The sequence below is a fragment of the Equus asinus genome, unplaced genomic scaffold, assembly GCF_041296235.1.
Source record: "Equus asinus isolate D_3611 breed Donkey unplaced genomic scaffold, EquAss-T2T_v2 contig_1, whole genome shotgun sequence".
NCBI lineage: Eukaryota > Metazoa > Chordata > Mammalia > Perissodactyla > Equidae > Equus > Equus asinus.
Genome location: NW_027224738.1, coordinates 166,560 through 184,360, shown reverse-complemented (window position 1 = coordinate 184,360; position 17,801 = coordinate 166,560). Strand labels below are relative to the sequence as shown.

At 39.6% G+C, this 17,801-nt stretch overlaps 2 protein-coding genes across 9 annotated transcripts in view; both read right to left on the bottom strand.

The window, feature by feature from the left end:
- The window catches only part of LOC139042819 (centromere-associated protein E-like), a 34,683-nt gene extending 28,070 nt beyond the window's left edge, over nucleotides 1–6,613 (bottom strand). The window contains exons 1-2 of the mRNA XM_070503353.1: nucleotides 6,151–6,613; nucleotides 1,699–1,775 (exon numbers count right to left, since the gene is read on the bottom strand). Of these exons, the coding sequence (XP_070359454.1) occupies nucleotides 1,699–1,701 (3 nt within the window). The 5' untranslated portion in view covers nucleotides 1,702–1,775; nucleotides 6,151–6,613. The remainder of the gene's footprint in view (nucleotides 1–1,698; nucleotides 1,776–6,150) is intronic.
- Nucleotides 6,614–11,243: 4,630 nt separating this feature from the next.
- LOC139039788 (uncharacterized short-chain type dehydrogenase/reductase y4lA-like) overlaps nucleotides 11,244–17,801 on the bottom strand; it is a 91,909-nt gene continuing 85,351 nt past the window's right edge. For 5 of the 8 annotated variants that reach the window (XR_011499969.1, XR_011499966.1, XM_070503344.1 and 2 more), the window contains one exon: nucleotides 11,244–12,090. Coding sequence is in view for 3 of the 8 variants with exons in the window: in XM_070503350.1 (XP_070359451.1) it covers nucleotides 12,034–12,090 (57 nt within the window). In the remaining 5 variants the exon portion in view is untranslated. The remainder of the gene's footprint in view (nucleotides 12,091–17,801) is intronic. The other 3 variants (XR_011499967.1, XM_070503347.1, XM_070503349.1) reach the window with 1 other exon arrangement.

The following is a 17,801-nucleotide window of genomic DNA, read 5'->3' as shown; positions in this document are numbered from 1 at the left end:
ATTCTGCTACTGGGTATTTATCAAAAGAACATGAAATCACTAATTCAAAAAGATATATGCACCCGTATGCTCACCACAGCATTATTCACAATAGGCAAGATGTGGAAGCAACCTAGGTGCCCATCAAGAGACAAATGGATAAGAAGGTGTTGTATATATATACAATGGAATACTAATCACCCATAAAAACAGACAAACTCCTCCCATGTGAGACAACATGGATGGATCTTGAGCAAAATAAGTCAGACAGAGAAAGAAATACTGTATGATTTCACTCCTATGTGGAATATAAGCAAACACATAAATGAGAATAGATTAGTGGTTACCAGAGGAAAAAGGGATGAGGGAGGATGAAATGGTAAAGCCACATATGTATGGTGATGGATAAAAACTGAATTATTGGTGATGAACACAATGCAGTCTAAAGAGAAACCGAAATATAATGATAGACACTTGAAATGTATACAAGGTTGAAAGCCAATATGACCCAATAAAATAATTATATATATAAATACATATATATATACATATATATATATTTAAATACAGACACTGACCACTAAAAATAGGCACATATAGAAAAAGCAAGTTAAAATGGAATTTTAAATAAATATTATTAACCCCAAAGAAGAAAAAAAGAGAAAGGGGAACAAAAGCCAAACGGAAAAAAAGAAAACATATAGTAAAACGGATGACCTAAATCTAACTGTCAATAATTACATTAAATGTAAAAGGATAAAATTCTCCAATTGAAACTTAGAGTTTGTCATAACAGATAGAAAAACAGCATTTAAAAAGAAACAAAAGAATATCTTAAATACTCAAATTCTTTGTTAAATTCTATCATATGTAGTTTCATTATTTTGACAAATATTTTGAATGGCTGCATAGCACTCTAACTTATGGTATAATAGAATTAATCATGTTTAGATGATTATGATTTTATACATTAAGTTGGACAACATATCTAAGGTCTTTTCTGCTCTTGCTCTCTGTTAATTTAAGACATGATTTTACTCTCTCTTATGGCCACTAGCAATCCGACTTAGTACTTCTGTGGTTCATGAGTTAGAGGATACTAATGTAGGATGATCCAGAATTATATCAAAGTCATTAAAATTCATCGCATCCTAGTCAGCAATAAAATAGTCATATTTATCATTCAGGAATCCCTTACCAAGGACCATGATCCATATATTTTCAAGTCTTAAATCATATTGCTATTCAATTCCAAAAACCTCACAGAGCATTGGATCTCAGCCTCCAGAGATCGTTCATTGCTGGGCTTTATCACGTGTATCTAGAAAACTCACGTCTGTGAGAATGTCAGAGTCTTTCCCTGCTTGGCCAAATGGGATCTCCATCTCTCATGCAACTACAGTCCTGACACGGGAAGCTCAAATCATTTCTTGACAGGACTTAATTTCTTCATTCCTCCATTATAGCTCTTAATATTACTAAGTTGAACATATAGGAGAGAATAATCTGGTCAGTGAATACATAAACACTGGCTAGAAGAGACTCGGCCACATAAGGAGGACTAGGTTATTTGGAACCATTGTTCAGTTCACTGGAATGGGAGGAACTGGGAAGCACATAATAACATGGGGTTCTTTTGGGTAGGAAGCTTCAGAACAATTAATGAAAACATTTACGTCCCACTATTTCAATGAGAAGGAAACACTAACTTACACATACCATGGTTGTGCACCTGCCAAAACGGATCAGTCCTCCTTGGGATTCCTCTACTGGGAAAGAACAAAGAGAATCCAGAGCTGGGAAAGGAAAAAGAGACCATGAGAGCAAGCATAATTTAGGGTTACCATGAGAGGAAGTAACATTTGGCTCCTCCATTCCATTTTGCATAATACCTCTAACTGTACAAACATAACAATATGAAAAAATTAGAAGGACTGTAGATAAACCCAAACTCTTCCCCTAATGCCCAGGAAACCCAAACACTTCAGCAGACAGTTTTCTGGCCAGACCTCCACTTTGGGGAAGCTGCTCTGCCCCTGAGACTAGGCTGCTCAGCCCAGCCCTGAACAGGTCCTCCTCCCTCCATTCACACCTTCCAGGACTGAAAAGGAGCCACGCCATCCAGGCACACCTAACCTCATGGCCTTGGGGTCAGGTGAGGTTGAAGAGGTTAGAAAAGACATAGAACTGGTCAGGAAATATTCAGTATTCCAATTCCAGAAAAACTGACTGTGATTAAACACATTACAACATATCCACGTAATAAACGTGAAGTCAGGAAAAATATCGTGAACATGGAAAGCATTCCGGAAACACTGTCAGTAGAAAAATCAGGTTATAAAACTATAGGTACAATATGATACCATTTGAAGAACATATGTGTATCTCAATATCAAACGACTGAAAAATCATCAGACTTCAATAGACAGAAAAAATCTAGAAAGTTTTACATTTACATGTTGACAGTGCTTATCTTTTGCCCCTGATGGGGGATTTTGTTTGTTGAGTATATCTTAACTTGCTGATTGAATGTTCATTTGTTAAAATATCTATGCATGTGAAGATTTGTTGTGTGTTAAGTGGAAGCTGTTTTCCAAAATGTGGACAGTTCATTCTTCTAAACAGAGTTTAGTTGGTCTTGGGGAAATGTACTAAATTTGGGTTGTTTTATTAAATGGTTTTTGTTTCCTTCAGTTACCAGTGACACAATCTCCTCTCAGGTTTCTAGGCATGCTCATTGCTGGATTACTGTCTAGACAGATGGCTGAAGTCCCTGAGTATAGCTAATATGTATTGTTGCTGGTCTCGGGGCTACATCCTTTTGCAAGTTCTCTTCATGGAACCCGTTCCCATCCTGTTAGCCACGTCCTCCAGAAAGCTGCTCAATTATCTTATCCCATCAGTCTCACTCAGCAACCATCATCATCAGAATAAAAAATGTAAAGTAGGAGTTACCATGTGACCCAGCACTTCTGCCCTTAGGTATATACTGAAGAGAATGGAAATATGCATTCACACAAAAACTAGTACACAAATGTTCACATTTGTCACAGCCAAAAAGTGGAAGCAATACAAATGTCCATCAACAGATGGATGAAGAAAATGCCATTTATGGATATAAGGGAATATTACGCAGCCAGAAAAATAAGGCTATTTTGATACCGACTCCTCATGGATGACCTTGAGGACACTGCACTAAGTAAAATGAGCTAGTCACAAAAGTATAAATTTTGCACGATTGCTCTACTATGAGGGTCCTAGAGAAGTCAAATTCATAGACACAGAAAGGAGAACAGTGGTTGCCAGGACTGGGAGGAGAGGGGAATGGGGAGTTAGTGTTTAATGGGACAGAGTTTCAGTCGAAGATGAAAAAGTCCTGGAAGTGGGTGGTGCTGATGGTTGTACAACAGTGTGAATGTACTTACTGTCACAGAACTGTACACTGAAAAGTGGTTAAAATAGCAAATGTAATGCCGTGTATACTTTCCAAAATAAAGTAAAAGAATGATGTGCTTATCTACCACATGGACGAACTTTGAAAACCTCAGGCTAAGTGAAAGGAGCTAGACATAAAAGGACACATACTGCATGATTCCATGTAGACTGAATTTCAAGACTCAGCAAATCCATGGAGACAGACGACGTGTTAGTGGTTTCCAGAGTATGGGAGGACGAGGGATAGGAAGTGACAGCTGACAAGGACAGGGTTTCTTACTAAGGTGATCAAATATTTTGGAATTAGATAGTGGTACTGATTTGTACAACCTTGTGAATATAGTAAAAAGTTTTCTTTTGAGTACATTTTTACAAGGTGAATTTGGGGCTGGCCCAGTGGCGTAGTGGTCAAGTTCAGCACATTTTGCTTTGGTGGCCCGGGTTCACAGGTTTGGGTCCCAGGCATGGACCTACACCACTCATCATGCCATGCTGTGGTGGCACCCCACATACACAACAGAGGAAGACGGGCACAGATGTTAGCTCGGGGCCACTCTTCCTCAAGCAAAAAGAGGAAGATTAGCCACAGGTGTTAGCACAGGGCCAAACTACCTCACCAAAAAAAAAAAAAGGGGGGGGAATTTTATGATCATGTATATATCTCAACTGAAAAAGTAAGGTAAAAATTTACAACATAAATTCCTTACCATCATGGTGCTCTCATAGGTCATCATAGTTTGATCGCAACCCGACAGTGGTGGCTGCAGTCAGAATGACATCACTGCCTTATCAAACACCAAGTCACATTATCTGAATCTCCCTAGTGGCCTTCAATGCATCTATTCCTATTCAGGGTTTACTTTACCTACCAGAAGGAACATAAGAGTATCAACAGTGTCATTTGAGTCTTTTTATCACCCCAAATACTAAGATGGCATGGTCTGGCATATGATAAGCATTTACTAAAAATCTGATTATTTTACCCCAAATTCTAGTTCTAGACATTTCTTAAGAAAATATTGAGATAAAGAAATGCATGTACGAGTATCTTCAATACAGAGTTTTTGACAGCCAAAAACTAGAAACACAAAAATCTAACAGGGAACAGGTTAACTAATTTGGTTCTGCTGTGTGATGGCATGTACAGGATTATTAATCAGGATGATACTGGTCCCAGTGTAAAGTACACACTCATAACCGGGGAATGGTATCCAGTTGAAACTTAAGACATAGATTCTGTTCTCAGATTTTCTAAATGTAACTGCTCTTAGAGTTCATGACATTTTAGTGTCTTGGGTTTTTCATCAGTAAAGGCAAGAGTACGAAGATCACTTACTTAGCATGAATATGTTGGAGAAATATGATCTACATTAAAACTTAGTAATATGTTGTAATCCCATATAAATATAAATATGTTAGCTATTTTTATTGAAGAACATTGCATGTCCCCTAATTGGGTATTATAAAAGAAACGATTCTCCTTCCTAGAGTAAAATTGTGCTTATCAGCCCTGCTCTGATAATGCTCACAAAAATAATGGGCAAAATTAGATCTTTTGCTTGAGAATGCATTTTTAATTCATACATCAAGAGTTTCTAGAAAAGAGGAGGAGGAAATTTCCCTCCCGCCGAAATGCAGCAGAAACAAAGAGACATTTGTGAATCACAACCTGCGCAAAGAAGCTGATGTGATCAAGCGTCTCATAAAGTGAGAACATCAGTAAGACTCTCAATGCCCTGAAGCAGCAACAAAAGGCATGTGGGTAAATAAAACGATTCCTTATTTTCTTGTATTTCAATCAGTATTTGGAAATCTTTTTGGGAAGACAATTAAAAATCAGATATTATTGCAAAGTTTTGTTAAATTTTTCTTATATCAATAATTTAAAATCAGTGAATTTATGAAAGAAAGAAACAACTATCCTCAATGTTGATTTTTGCATGAAAACAATTCTTTCCCCTCCCCAAGGTTCTTCTTTGGGGGATGGCAGGACTGAGGAGGAAGTCACCAGGCACCAGGCTGTTCTTGGGGCACAGAATGACTCCCTTACACGACACTCTCCAGGTCCACACCCGCCCTGCTCATACACATAAACAGATGGAAAAGACGACAGAGCCTGGACTACGGGTATAGGTTTACAGCACGTTCCTGGGGTCCGAGCTCTGGGAACCCCGAGGCTCTGAGACAGTAGCTGCCCCTCAGAGCTCCCAAGTAGAGAACTTTCCAGGCTTTCCCAAACTAACCTCGGTGCCCCCTGGCTGGAAATCTTCCTTTAGGGCTCAATATCCTACTTTCCTCTTGCAGCCAAGTGGCTGTGAGGAGAGAAGAGGAGGAAGCGCCAGGGAGCCCAGAGCCACCAGACAGTGACGCCACAAAGCCACAGCCATCACACCCGCACAGATGAAGGACACGCAACCAAATCCCCGTCACCCCAGCACAGCCACTCACCTGTCACAGCCTCGCAGCCACACCCACGGCACGGAGGCGCATCCCACCGCTCACTCGCGTCTCTCACACACACCCCGCCACACGCTGCCCGTCTGTCCCCACAGACACACACCGTCCTCTGCCGTTCATGCCCGAGAGTCCCCTGAGGACTGGCGTCCTTACTACGGGCCTCCACCCTGTGAGCGCTCCCGCTGCCACCCCACCTGGTTCACGTCGGGCTCCGAATTGACTCGCTTCACAGGATTCCCGCATCCTGTGCTAACACATCCACAAACGAGCTCCACTCACCTTGCAAAGAGGGAGAAGCGCGCGAAAACGGAATGGAAGCCGAAGATCTGGCGTGACCGCTGCCCTCTGGCAAGTGTCGCTCCAACCTGAACCTCTCTGGGCGCGGCGGCTCGTCAGACAGGCCGCCGAAGCGCGGAAGTCCCGGTGGAACTGCAGCGGCGAGAACCGCCCGGAGCCCGGCCCCGGAGCGCGCGATGCGAGGGCACGTGCACGGGCAAACGCCGCTGCGCCCAGGAGGCCGAGCAGGGCAGCCCGGCGCTGGTTCTGAGCCTCTGGCCTGTGCACGCAGAGTCGCACTGGAGTGTCGGGGGGCGGCCCCTGGGGCGCGAGCGCACGGCGGGTGTGAGCTCTGAGGGCGGGGCCCCGGGCGAGTCCCCTCAGGCGGCTGCAGCCTGGCGACAGCATATGCGGAACCTAACTCCTGATACCGCCGGGGGCGGGCTGGTTTATTCAGAAAGCCTGTTAGCTGCGTTTAAACGGTGTGTAGGAGTGAAGTAACACATGTTTACTTAATTCTCTAGGCTAAGCTATAATAATAAAAATGGAATGAATATTTAATTGTAAAGGTGCTGTGGTGAATATTTTGTATATACTTTGCAATATTGATTTAGGGACAGATTTTCCAAGCATACCCAAAGAGAGGAATCTTAGTAAAATTCTAAGAGTTCACTGGATAATTATTGTAATCATCCTAATCACTTGAATGCAAATCAATTAATAAAAGTAAATCCTAGACAAAGATTTGATAGATTTATTTTAACAAATATAATGAGACTGCATTACAGCCCGCTGAATTAGAATCTCTGGAAAGCTTTTGTTTATGTCTGTGGAGGATTTTGACACAGCCAATGCATGGACTAAGATTTGAGAGTCAGTGCCTAATAACAAGTATAATAATGCAAATAATAACTAATGTATACTTAATCCATGCCATGAGCCATGCACCAGGCCAAGCACTTCAGATTATCTCCTTTAACATTCATAACAACCCAATGGTGTAGGTACTGTTACTATTCCTGTTTTATATGTGAGGGAATGGACGTTTAGAGGGGTCAAGTTACCTGCTTAAGGTCACATGGTAGGACTTGAGCTCATGAAACAGACAAACAGCTTTTCAGCCTCTAGCTGTAACCATCAATTATATACAGAGGGCCAAGGAACATGTTAAATGGCACCATGGGGATTCAATCAGAAAACTCCAGAATGTGGGAAATTCCATGACATAAATGACTTGGGTTTTTTTTGACAATCAAAATGGATGAAACAGAGAGGGAAGAGAGACTTGTAGATCAGCACTGTCCTATAACACTTTGTGCAATCGTGGAAATGTTCCGTATCTGCACTATCCATGCGACTATTTGGCACTTGAAATGTGGCTGTTGCAATGGAGGAACTGAATTTTTAATTTTATTTAATTTGAATTAATTTGTGTTTAAATTTAAATGGATACATGTGGCTAGTAGCTGCCATGTTGAACAGTGCAGTTATAGATCAGACTAAAGAGACAGGTCAGTCAAATGCTATGTGTAGACCTTATTTAAATCCTGAGTCAAACAAAATAATTCTAAAAAGATTTTATGAGACAACTGGGAAATGGCCACTGACTAGGTATGTGTTAAAATTTTTAAGTAGCATAATGGCTTTATAGTTAGGCTTTTAAAAAAGAGACTTTACCTTTTAGAGATACACACTAAAATATGTAAGCATGGGGATGATATGACATCTGGAACTTGCTGTATAAGATTCCTTTGGGGGCAAGAGAGAGTACTGGTTGGAGTATAGATGAACATCACTGACCGTGAATGGATGATTGTTGAAGCTGGGTGATGGGCACATGAGGGTACAACTGTCTTCTCTCCACCTTAGAATAGGTTTGAAATTTTCAACAATTAAAAATGTAAAAAGATATTTGCGTAGTGCTTTTCCATGTATTATCTCATTTAATCATCAGAACTTAGGAAGCAACTGGAACGACTGTTTACAGATGGAGAATCCGAGGCTCAGAGAGATTAGGTAACGTGCCTGAGGTCACACAGCTAGTTGAAGGCCTAGACTCAAATCCAAGCAATCTACCTCCAAATGTTGTGATTCCATCTCCTCATACTCTGTGTGACAACCTGTGTCATTGTCACGGGTTGCTTAACGGTGAATGAAGCAGGAAGGGTGAGGGAAACAGAGTAAACACCATGGCTCTCATTCAGAATGATGGCTCTGCAGCACGTGCTCCTCTAATTAGGAAGAGATGACCGTCAGCCACCAGCTGCATGAGCTGATTAGTGAGCACAGAGAGAGAATGCTGCTGAACAGGATTAATTTGTAAGTTCCAGCTGTGAAAGAGGCTTTATTAACCTTTTTCTATATACCACCAATGATGATAATAAAAGCCATTTAAGACATTAAGTCCATTGATTGCAATTGCTCTTCTCAGGACTCAAAGGTTATATTATGCTCCTTTTCCTTCAAAATATAGTCAATATGTGCCGAGGAAAATTTTCTCAGGGTAGTATCTGAAACAAAAGACAAGTAACTTGTATTTGATCTTGTTAATGCATCTATTCTCAAATTAAATGATTTTGGTCTTTAATTTCTTATACCTTCCTCAAAGGCCTTGGTTCCTATCGGCATATGATGACACGTTAACGTTTCCTACATAAAAGATTTCACAGCAGAGGCACAGCTTGGCCAATGCTTTTAGGCAATATTTTCACTCCTTGACAATTATGATACAGTGAAGTATCTTTCTTAAGCTAATAAATTAACCACTTAGTATCTGTGGGAACTACAAACAAGAGAGATGAATATACTAATTATTACCCTTCGTATCCGGACCTTTGTCTAGGCTTCACTGCTTACTGGTTGTAGCCTATGATAGTAGTCACTCAGCACTTGAGTGAAGAGTCACATGTAGCTTCATCTCTAAAAATATTTGCAAATATTTGCCTGGATCTGTTGGAATGTAATAAAAGGGACAAAAAAATAATGGCCTAATAATGACAGGATGCAGGAAAAAGGGTTATGAATTGAATCTTGAAGCAATTAAACTGTGTCCCGTAGAATTTTATTCCTGGGCTGAGAGTAACGGCCTTGAAGCACTGAGCCTTCTTGCTCAGAACAATTGCCTGCTTCCCAAGCAGCTGCTCTGAATCCAACATCTCCATCATCTCAAGCAGCCGTCACTCCCTCCTCAGGTCTGAGCTGACCCATCTCACCTGAGAGCTGGTGTTGCAGGAAGGCACGAGGCAGGAATTGGAGTCAGAAGGCAAATGGCAAGCGCAGATTTATGGAATGGTGAGTTCCAATAATTAAGTAACCAAAATGTCATACAGAAATGAGATGTGCCACACAAATTGTAACCATGAGTGCCTTAGAGTTTGCTTAGGAGAGAATAGGATTACGAAGACTTTACCCTAATGGTCTAAGAAGGCTTTGAAAACTACGGATGTCTTTCCACGTGCTTTGAGTCAAGACTTGTTTTCTTCACGTTATTAAAAAATCCACCTCTAGCCAAAAGGGTTTAAAGACATTACCGCCTTCTAAAGATCATGAAAATTGAAAATCAAAATGACTTTGCTTATGTAGGATCCAAACTTTTCTGAAGTATTTGAGTTCTCTTCAAAGGAAATTTCACACATAATTTGGAGGAATGCACGTGTTGAGGTAAAGATTCTTTTAGGGACATTTAGATGGTGAAAGAAAGTAAGCCCTACCCTCACCCCCACAGATAGTGCAATAAACCATTATTAGATCTTATACTGTTATTAAATAATATGTTTTACAAAAAAGATTGAACACATAAAATAAGAACATACCTCTGATTGTTCCAGAAGTAAAAATATCATCATTTTGTGTCAAAAAGCTCTTCCTGATTGACCACACCTGCTATGTTCCTTGTTCACTGTGTAGTTTATTGCTTATTTCTACAGGCCGGCTCTGCAGATGTCACGTCTGGTTATGCGACAGGTTTGGAGTTTTAGTTTATTTTTGGCTGGGATGGCGTGACAAAGTTTAATGTCTTGCATAAGCTTAACATTTCAAAAATTTTTAGCCTGAACTTTGTTACATCTAGGACTTTCCTGAAACTTTGACCTGATAATGAGGAGAAAGTGAACATTATTCAAAAGATGTAGGACAAGGAAGATAGGGAGAAAGGAGCATCAGTACTGAACCCTCCAGATCAATCTTCGCCCTCGACCTGATACAGTTATCAATGCTGCATTAGACAACCCGGCTCTGGGCAGTGAGCAGAAGCCTTTCAACGAAGACGTCTGGCTACTACATACAGTGTTTAGCATGGTTTCCCAATTGAAGGTTTCTGAATTTAATTTAACCTCACCGTTAGCCTCCCTTAATATCTGGCAGGCAAAGTGTTGCACAGTCTGGATAGAATCCTGCTGCAGGATTACCAGATTTCTGGACTATTAGTACTATTCTCTTTTAATGTCATCGTTGTGAAACAAAATGAACAACCTGAAAACTATATTTGCAAGTTAAGCTGCAGTAACCATTTACTGCCAAAACTAAACGTGACCAAAAACCTCTAAACATGACAAAACACACGCACACCACCCTACACCACACACACACACACACACACACACACACACACACACACACACACGGGCCAGGAGCCATAAGGCAATAGTTTGATAAATTATACTACTATCAAAATCATACAACTCCCAAACACAGAGGATACACACAAGAGACAGAAAGGATGTGGGTAAGAGGAATCCTCACTTACTACTAGGGAAAAGTATGAACTCTAGGAGACAACCACGCTGAAGAACACTTTACAATAGCCAGTAAGGAGGGTGCAGGACTCACAAACCAACAGCCTCCCTTGTAGACAGACACACTAGGGAAATCCTTGGACACGTGCACAAGGAGATATGTCAATGCAGCATTGTTTTTACTAAAGGAAAAAGGAATAATCTAAATGTTTATTAATTTTAAAATAGAAAAATATATTCATAAAAGGGACTACTATTCGGTAGTTAAAAGGAATAATCTCAATCTATATGCATCCACATGGATAAATTTTGAAGTCATAGTGAATAACCATGCTGAATTGCAGAATGATATGCACAGTCTGGTGCAATTTATAGAAACTTTATAATTTTAAAAAATTATATATATACATTTTTTAAAGAAACAGATCTGTGAAAAAGTATAAAACCATGGGAGTGTATTGTTTAAGGTGTTGTCAAAATCACAGGTGACTCCCTTGTTTAGGCCAAGCCCAATTTGGGTTCTTTTAAAAATAAGCAATGAGGTAGAAGTTTCAGAATATCCAAAGACTAGAGAGTATTCAGAAGTTTCTTTTACCGTCCTTTAATTCTTTCTGCAAAAACGTTCAGACATGAGCACATTGGTTCCATCAGCCTCCTCAGGAAATGTCTTCATTTTTCATGTGCCCGAGCAGATAGGAACGCCCCAGGCCCCCTGCCTGCAACCTTTCATAGAGGCAGACGTTAGAGCTTTGACCCCAGCTAAAATCTGCTCCAAAGTGGGCAGAAAGAGGTATTATGGCCCTTTTCAAATGAACCTCTCCTAGGGTCAAAATAAATTATTGTATAATATATAATATATCCAATCACAACTCAACGACCTCCTTTGAGGCAAGTTTGACGGGCAGATTCTTCTCTGTTCTTTATTAGCAACATCAGTCAGAAGGTGGCACAGTTTGTGAACAGCTTCTCACGGGAACTTTGCGAGCCTCACTGTTGCAACGATGTGAACCTGGTCTCTCTTGGAAAGATGCTTGCAGATCCCGGGAAGGCTTACTTGAGAACAACTGTCCACAGACAATTCATTATTGCTGTCTTTTTTTCTTCTAAAAGACACAGGAAAATATTTAAACCTTTGGTGCATGTGAGGGGGTTTTCAGGTGTACAAAGGGTCTCCACAAATGATGCACGTCACCTTCGAGGTGGTGGTCACCTGTGGGGAGACGTGGAGAAGAACGGCATCAGTGAGAGTGGAAGAGAAGCTTCAGCTGTACCTGTAACATTTTATTCTTTAAAAAACAAAGGTGAAGCAAATATTGCAAAATCACGGTAACATTTTAAAACTGGATGGTGGACATATAGGTGCTATTATATAATTCTCTCCTGCTTTCTGTACACTTGAAATGTTATACTTAAAAAAATGATAAAGAAACAAAGCAATGCTGAAGGGTGAACAACAAACTTGGAAAAATATATTCAGAACATGTATGGGTGTGGGCCCTGTGGCCGAGAGGTTAAGTTCATGTGCTCATCTTTGGCAGCCTGGGGTTTGCTGGTTCGGATCCTGGGTGTGGACCTACACACTGCCCACCAGGCCATGCTGCGGTAGCATCCCACATAGAAGAACTAGAATGACTTGGAACTAGGATATACAATTACGAACTGGGGCTTTGGGGAGAAAAAAAATACAGGAAAATTGGTAACAGGTGTTAGCTTAGGGCCACTCTTGCTCACCAAAAAAAAAGGAAAAGCATACTTAAAAAAAAAGGAACATGTATGAGAAAAGGGTCTATTTTCCTGATATGTAAAGACAAATCAATAAGGACAAGATAAATGACCCAAGAGAAAAATCTGTGGAGGATATGAATGGGGAATTTATAGAAAAATAGCTAATGAATTTATAAAATATATAGCCTAAATATATATGAATCTCTCTCCATGTGTGTCTATGTGTGTGTATACACTCATCAAACAAATGCAAATTGAGAAAACAATACTGCTTTTCACTATCATATTGGCAAAATTTCTTATATTTGGCAAAACACAGTGTTACTAATGGTGGAGAAGAAACATTCTCATGTGTTTTTGAGAAGACTGTATTGGTATAATCATTCTGGAAGGCAACATTTTTTACATTCCCTTTGAAAGACCAATTCCATTTCTAGGGTTTTTTCCCTTTGGATATAATTGCATGAATGCACACAGATATATGTATAAAGGTATTGTTTATCATAGTAAAAAATTGAAGAGAAAATAAATTTTCACCAGTGGAAGACAGATCAAATTGATGATGATACATCCAATTGCCGAATAGTCTGTATCAACAAATGAAGATCTCCACAATACAACATAAGTTTAGAATGAGCAAGTGGTGGAACCATGTATACAATACAATTCGATTTGCATGAAAGGCATGCGTTATACATACGTGTGCACCCAAATGTCTGAACGCAGCATCACAGTGATTACCTCCGGGGCATGAAACTGGAGGTTGGGAACAGGCAAGAAACCTTTTCTTTCCTCTTAGACTTTTATTGCATCAGTTAGGACTCTATGCTGCAAATGACGGAAAACGGAAACTCAACCTGCTCTAAGAAGTGGGTGGATTTGTTGGCTTAATGTAACTGAAAAATCTGGGGGGAGTTTCAGTTCATCTTGAATCACGGCTCTGCAATGTCACCAGGATGCTTTTCCTGGGTCATGACTTCATCTTTTGCGTATGTGAATGGTGTCCTCTAGGGGTGTGTACCTGATGGCCCTGATCATCTGGATAGCTCCCCTATCCATTACCAAAGGCAGGGGGGAATGCTTCCCTTTTCCAGAAGCCTCTACTTACTGGCTCTCAAGGGTTCATCAGTTCTAATTGGATTGTATACCAATCTTTGAATCAAACATCATCAATCGTGGCAACGGGCTTGTGGATCAATTCCAGGCAAACAAATTAACATAAAATGGAGTCTGGATGGTTTCCCAAAAGAAAGAGGGATGCTGGGCAGCAAAGAGCAAATATCCACTATTGCTAGATAATGTTTTCCCAAGGGCATGTAATTATCTGTCTGTCTATCTATCTATCTATCTATCTATCTTTCTATCTATCTATCTATCTATTTTATAGTCCACTAGGGCCTAGACTCTGAGCTCCACAGGAAGGGACTATGTTTGTGTCACTCATTATCTGTCCTTTGGGTCTAAGACGGGTTCCTGGAACATGATAGGTGGTCAGATAATATTTGTAGAATAAAAACAAAATGAAACAACCTACATTGCAACCTGACTCCTAATCACTGTCTACAGATTAAGAAAACTTAGTCACAGAATGAGCATCCTCAAGGCTATCTTTCACAATATTTTCATCCCAAGTGATCAGAAGAGAGGCTGATGTAGTGAGAGAGACACAATTTTTAGGAGAAACACTGATGGCTCTTTTAAACATTTGCTGATACTGCTTTTTGTTGATAGAAATTATTTGATACATTGTGTGAATTCATTACTCCTGAACTATTGCAATAATGGATGAACTCAGCTAATTCACTTACTCTATTGTTCAAATAGCTTAGGGTCAGGCTAATTTAAGACTTTTCTTCTTCTTTCTCTTCCCTTTCCTTGGCCCTCCTTTGAGTACTCCCCTCACCGGGCCACCGAGAACTGCTTCTGCCTGTGCAGCTTGCCACATATTTACGGTTGCCAGATAAAATACAGGATGCTCAGTAATGTGTGAATTTCAGATAAACAGCGCATTATTTTTCAGTACGTGTATGTCCCAGATATTGCATGGGACCAGATATTACATGGGGTATGCTTATCTAAAAGATTATTCATTGTTTATCAGAGTTCACATGTAACTGAGCATCCAGTGTTTTTATTTGCTGTAATTTCTTATTTTTATTTGCTAAATCTGGCAACTCTACACATAATGCCGGCTACCTGCAACTACTTTCAGTTTCCCAAAGGGTAAACCCCTGGGCTTTCTGGACCATGAAATAGCTGATTATTGGATTTTTACTTGTTAGTATGGCTCTTTTATACTTAAAGAGCAATCCTAAAGTAAACCCGTGTGTAACCACCCCCCAGGTGAAGAAACATAGCAGAACGATGCCAGTACCTTAGCGCCATCTGTGGTTCTTTCCTATATCAGCATCCTCCTCCCTCCCTTGAGGGGTAACGACTGGCTTTTTTCATCATTCTCTGGCATCTCTTTAGGTTTGCCACCTGTATAAGCATGCATAACGATATAGCTCCTTTTGACTACCTTTGATAGTTTCTTTGTGACTTGTTTCTTTCACCCAACCTTGCACTTGTGAGGTTTATCCATGTTTATGAGTGCCGCTGTGCTTCCTTACTTGTCATTGCTGCACAGTGTTCCAAAATGTGATCATACCCATGATTATCCATCCATTGTACTGTTGTGCGGTTGATGGTACAGTTTTAACTTAAGTTGAAAATTTTAGAATGTTTTAAATTTATTGCAGGAAACTAAAATAACTACCATAAAATAGTTTCATACCGTTTAGGGAAATTTCTAATACTTAGTACTCCTCTGAAAATTTCTGTTGCTATATTCAATAATTGGGCAAAGTTTAGAGGCTTATATAAATTGGTTCTCATTTATATTCACAAATTGTTTTTTATTGTGGAATAATAGACATATAGTAAAATGCACAAATCTTAAATGTATATCTTGATGAATTTTTACATATGTATATACCTGTGTAACCATCACCCAGATCAAGATCTAGAACGTTTCCAGCATCCTTTTACTATGACTGTCTTGCAGCTCTTTTATTTCCTGTTGCTACCTACAAGATAGCTGTCTGTCTAAATTTTTGGACATGCCCAATACAAGTCTGTATGATGATGGGTTTTGGGCTTTCAGGTGCACCACATGGTGAGTCTGCACAATGCTAAGTGGTTCCTTTAGAGAAGGGCTCAAGCCATTCGATTTCCAAAAGGAAAAGTGATAATACAGATGCTGATGGGGCTAACAAAGTAGATGAACTAATGTTTCTATTAAATAAAAAAATATTTATCTTCCAAAAGGAGGATTTAAGATCAGGCAGATAGTAACATCACATGTCTTTATAGTTAAATTGAACATATAACTCTCTGCTTGTGTATTTATCATATAAAGAAAAAACTGACTTATTGCAAATATTATAACCCACTAGCTGTAAAATGCCTTGAACCTGGTGATGTGTAGAAAGTATAAGGATAAAGTTACATGCAAGCAATTTATTCAAAACTTTGAACTTATTGATATATTTTTTATTACTATAATGTATTCTGTATACTACTCTGTATTCTGACCACAAATTGCTGTGATTCCCCTCAGAATTATGCCACTCTCTAATGGCTACATAACAGCAATGTCTCTTAAAATATACCCAGTGGCACAGTGGTTAAGTTTGCACCCTCCACTTCAGCGGCCCAGGGTTCACCTGTTCAGATCCCGGGTCCAGACAAGGCACCACTTGGCAAGCCATGCTGCGGGAGGCATCCCACATATAAAGTAGAGGAAGATGGGCATGAATGTTAGCTTAGGGCCAGTCTTCCTCAGCAAAAAGAGGGGGATTGGCTCAGGGCTAATCTGCCTAAAAAAAATATATATATATATATATACACTCTGAAATTTATTTATTTATTTATATTTTAATTGCAGTAACATTGGATTATAACATTATATAGCTTTTGGATGTACATCATAATATATTTCGAATTCTGTGTAGATTACATCCTGTTCACCACCCCAAAATTAATTATAGTCCATCCCCTCACATGTCAGCCTAATCACCCCTTTTGCCCTCCCCTCCTTTCCCTATGGCAACCACCAATCCAATCTCCATTGCTATGTGTTTGTTTGTCATTGCTTTTATCTTCTACTTATGAGTGAGGTCATACGGTATTTGACTTTCTCGCTCTGACTAATTTCACTCAGCAGAATACCCTCAAGGACCATCCATGTTGTCAGAAATGGCCATGTTTCATCATTTCTTATGGCTGAGTAGTATTCCATTGTGTATAAATACCACATCTTGTTTATCCATTCATCCCTTGATGGGCACCTAGGTTGCTCCCAAGTCTTGGCTATTGTGTATAATGCTGCAATGAACATAGGGGTGCATGCATCTTTATGCTTTTGTATTTTCAAGTTCTTTGGATAAATACCCTGCAGCAGAATAGCTGGATCATATGGTAGATCTATTCTTAATTTTCTGAGGATACTCCATACTGCTTTCCATAGTGGCTGCACCAGTTTGCACTCCCACCAGCAGTGTACAAGGGTTCCCTTCTCTCCACATACTCTCCAACATTTGTTGTTTCCTGTCTTGTTAATTATAGCCATTCTGACCAGAGGGAGGTGATACCTCATTGTAATTTTGATTTGCATGTCCCTGATAACTAATGATGTTGAGAACATTTTCATATGCCTGTTTGCCATCTGTGTATCTTCTTTAGAGAAATCTCTGTTCAGATCTTTTGCCCATTTTTTAATTGGATTGTTGGTTTTCTTGTTGAGCTGTATGAGTTCTTTGTATATTTTGGATACCAGCCCCTTATCTGGTATATGGTTTGCAAATATCTTCTCAATAAAGGAATACAGTCAAGTCGCAGGAAACAAAATCAATGTACAAAAATTAGTTGCGTTTGTACATACTAACAATGAAGCAGAAGAAAGAGAAATTAAGAATGCAATCCCACTTACAATTGCAATCAAAAGAATAAAATACCTAGGAATAAACTTAACCAAAGAGGTGAAAGATCTGTACACCGAAAACTATAAAACATTGATGAAAGAACCCAAAGAAGACACATAGAAATGGAAAGATATTCCATGCTCTTGGATTTGAAGAATCAACATCATTAAAATGTCCATACTCCTTAAAGCAATCTGTAGATTCAATGCAATCCCTATCAAAGTTCCAACAA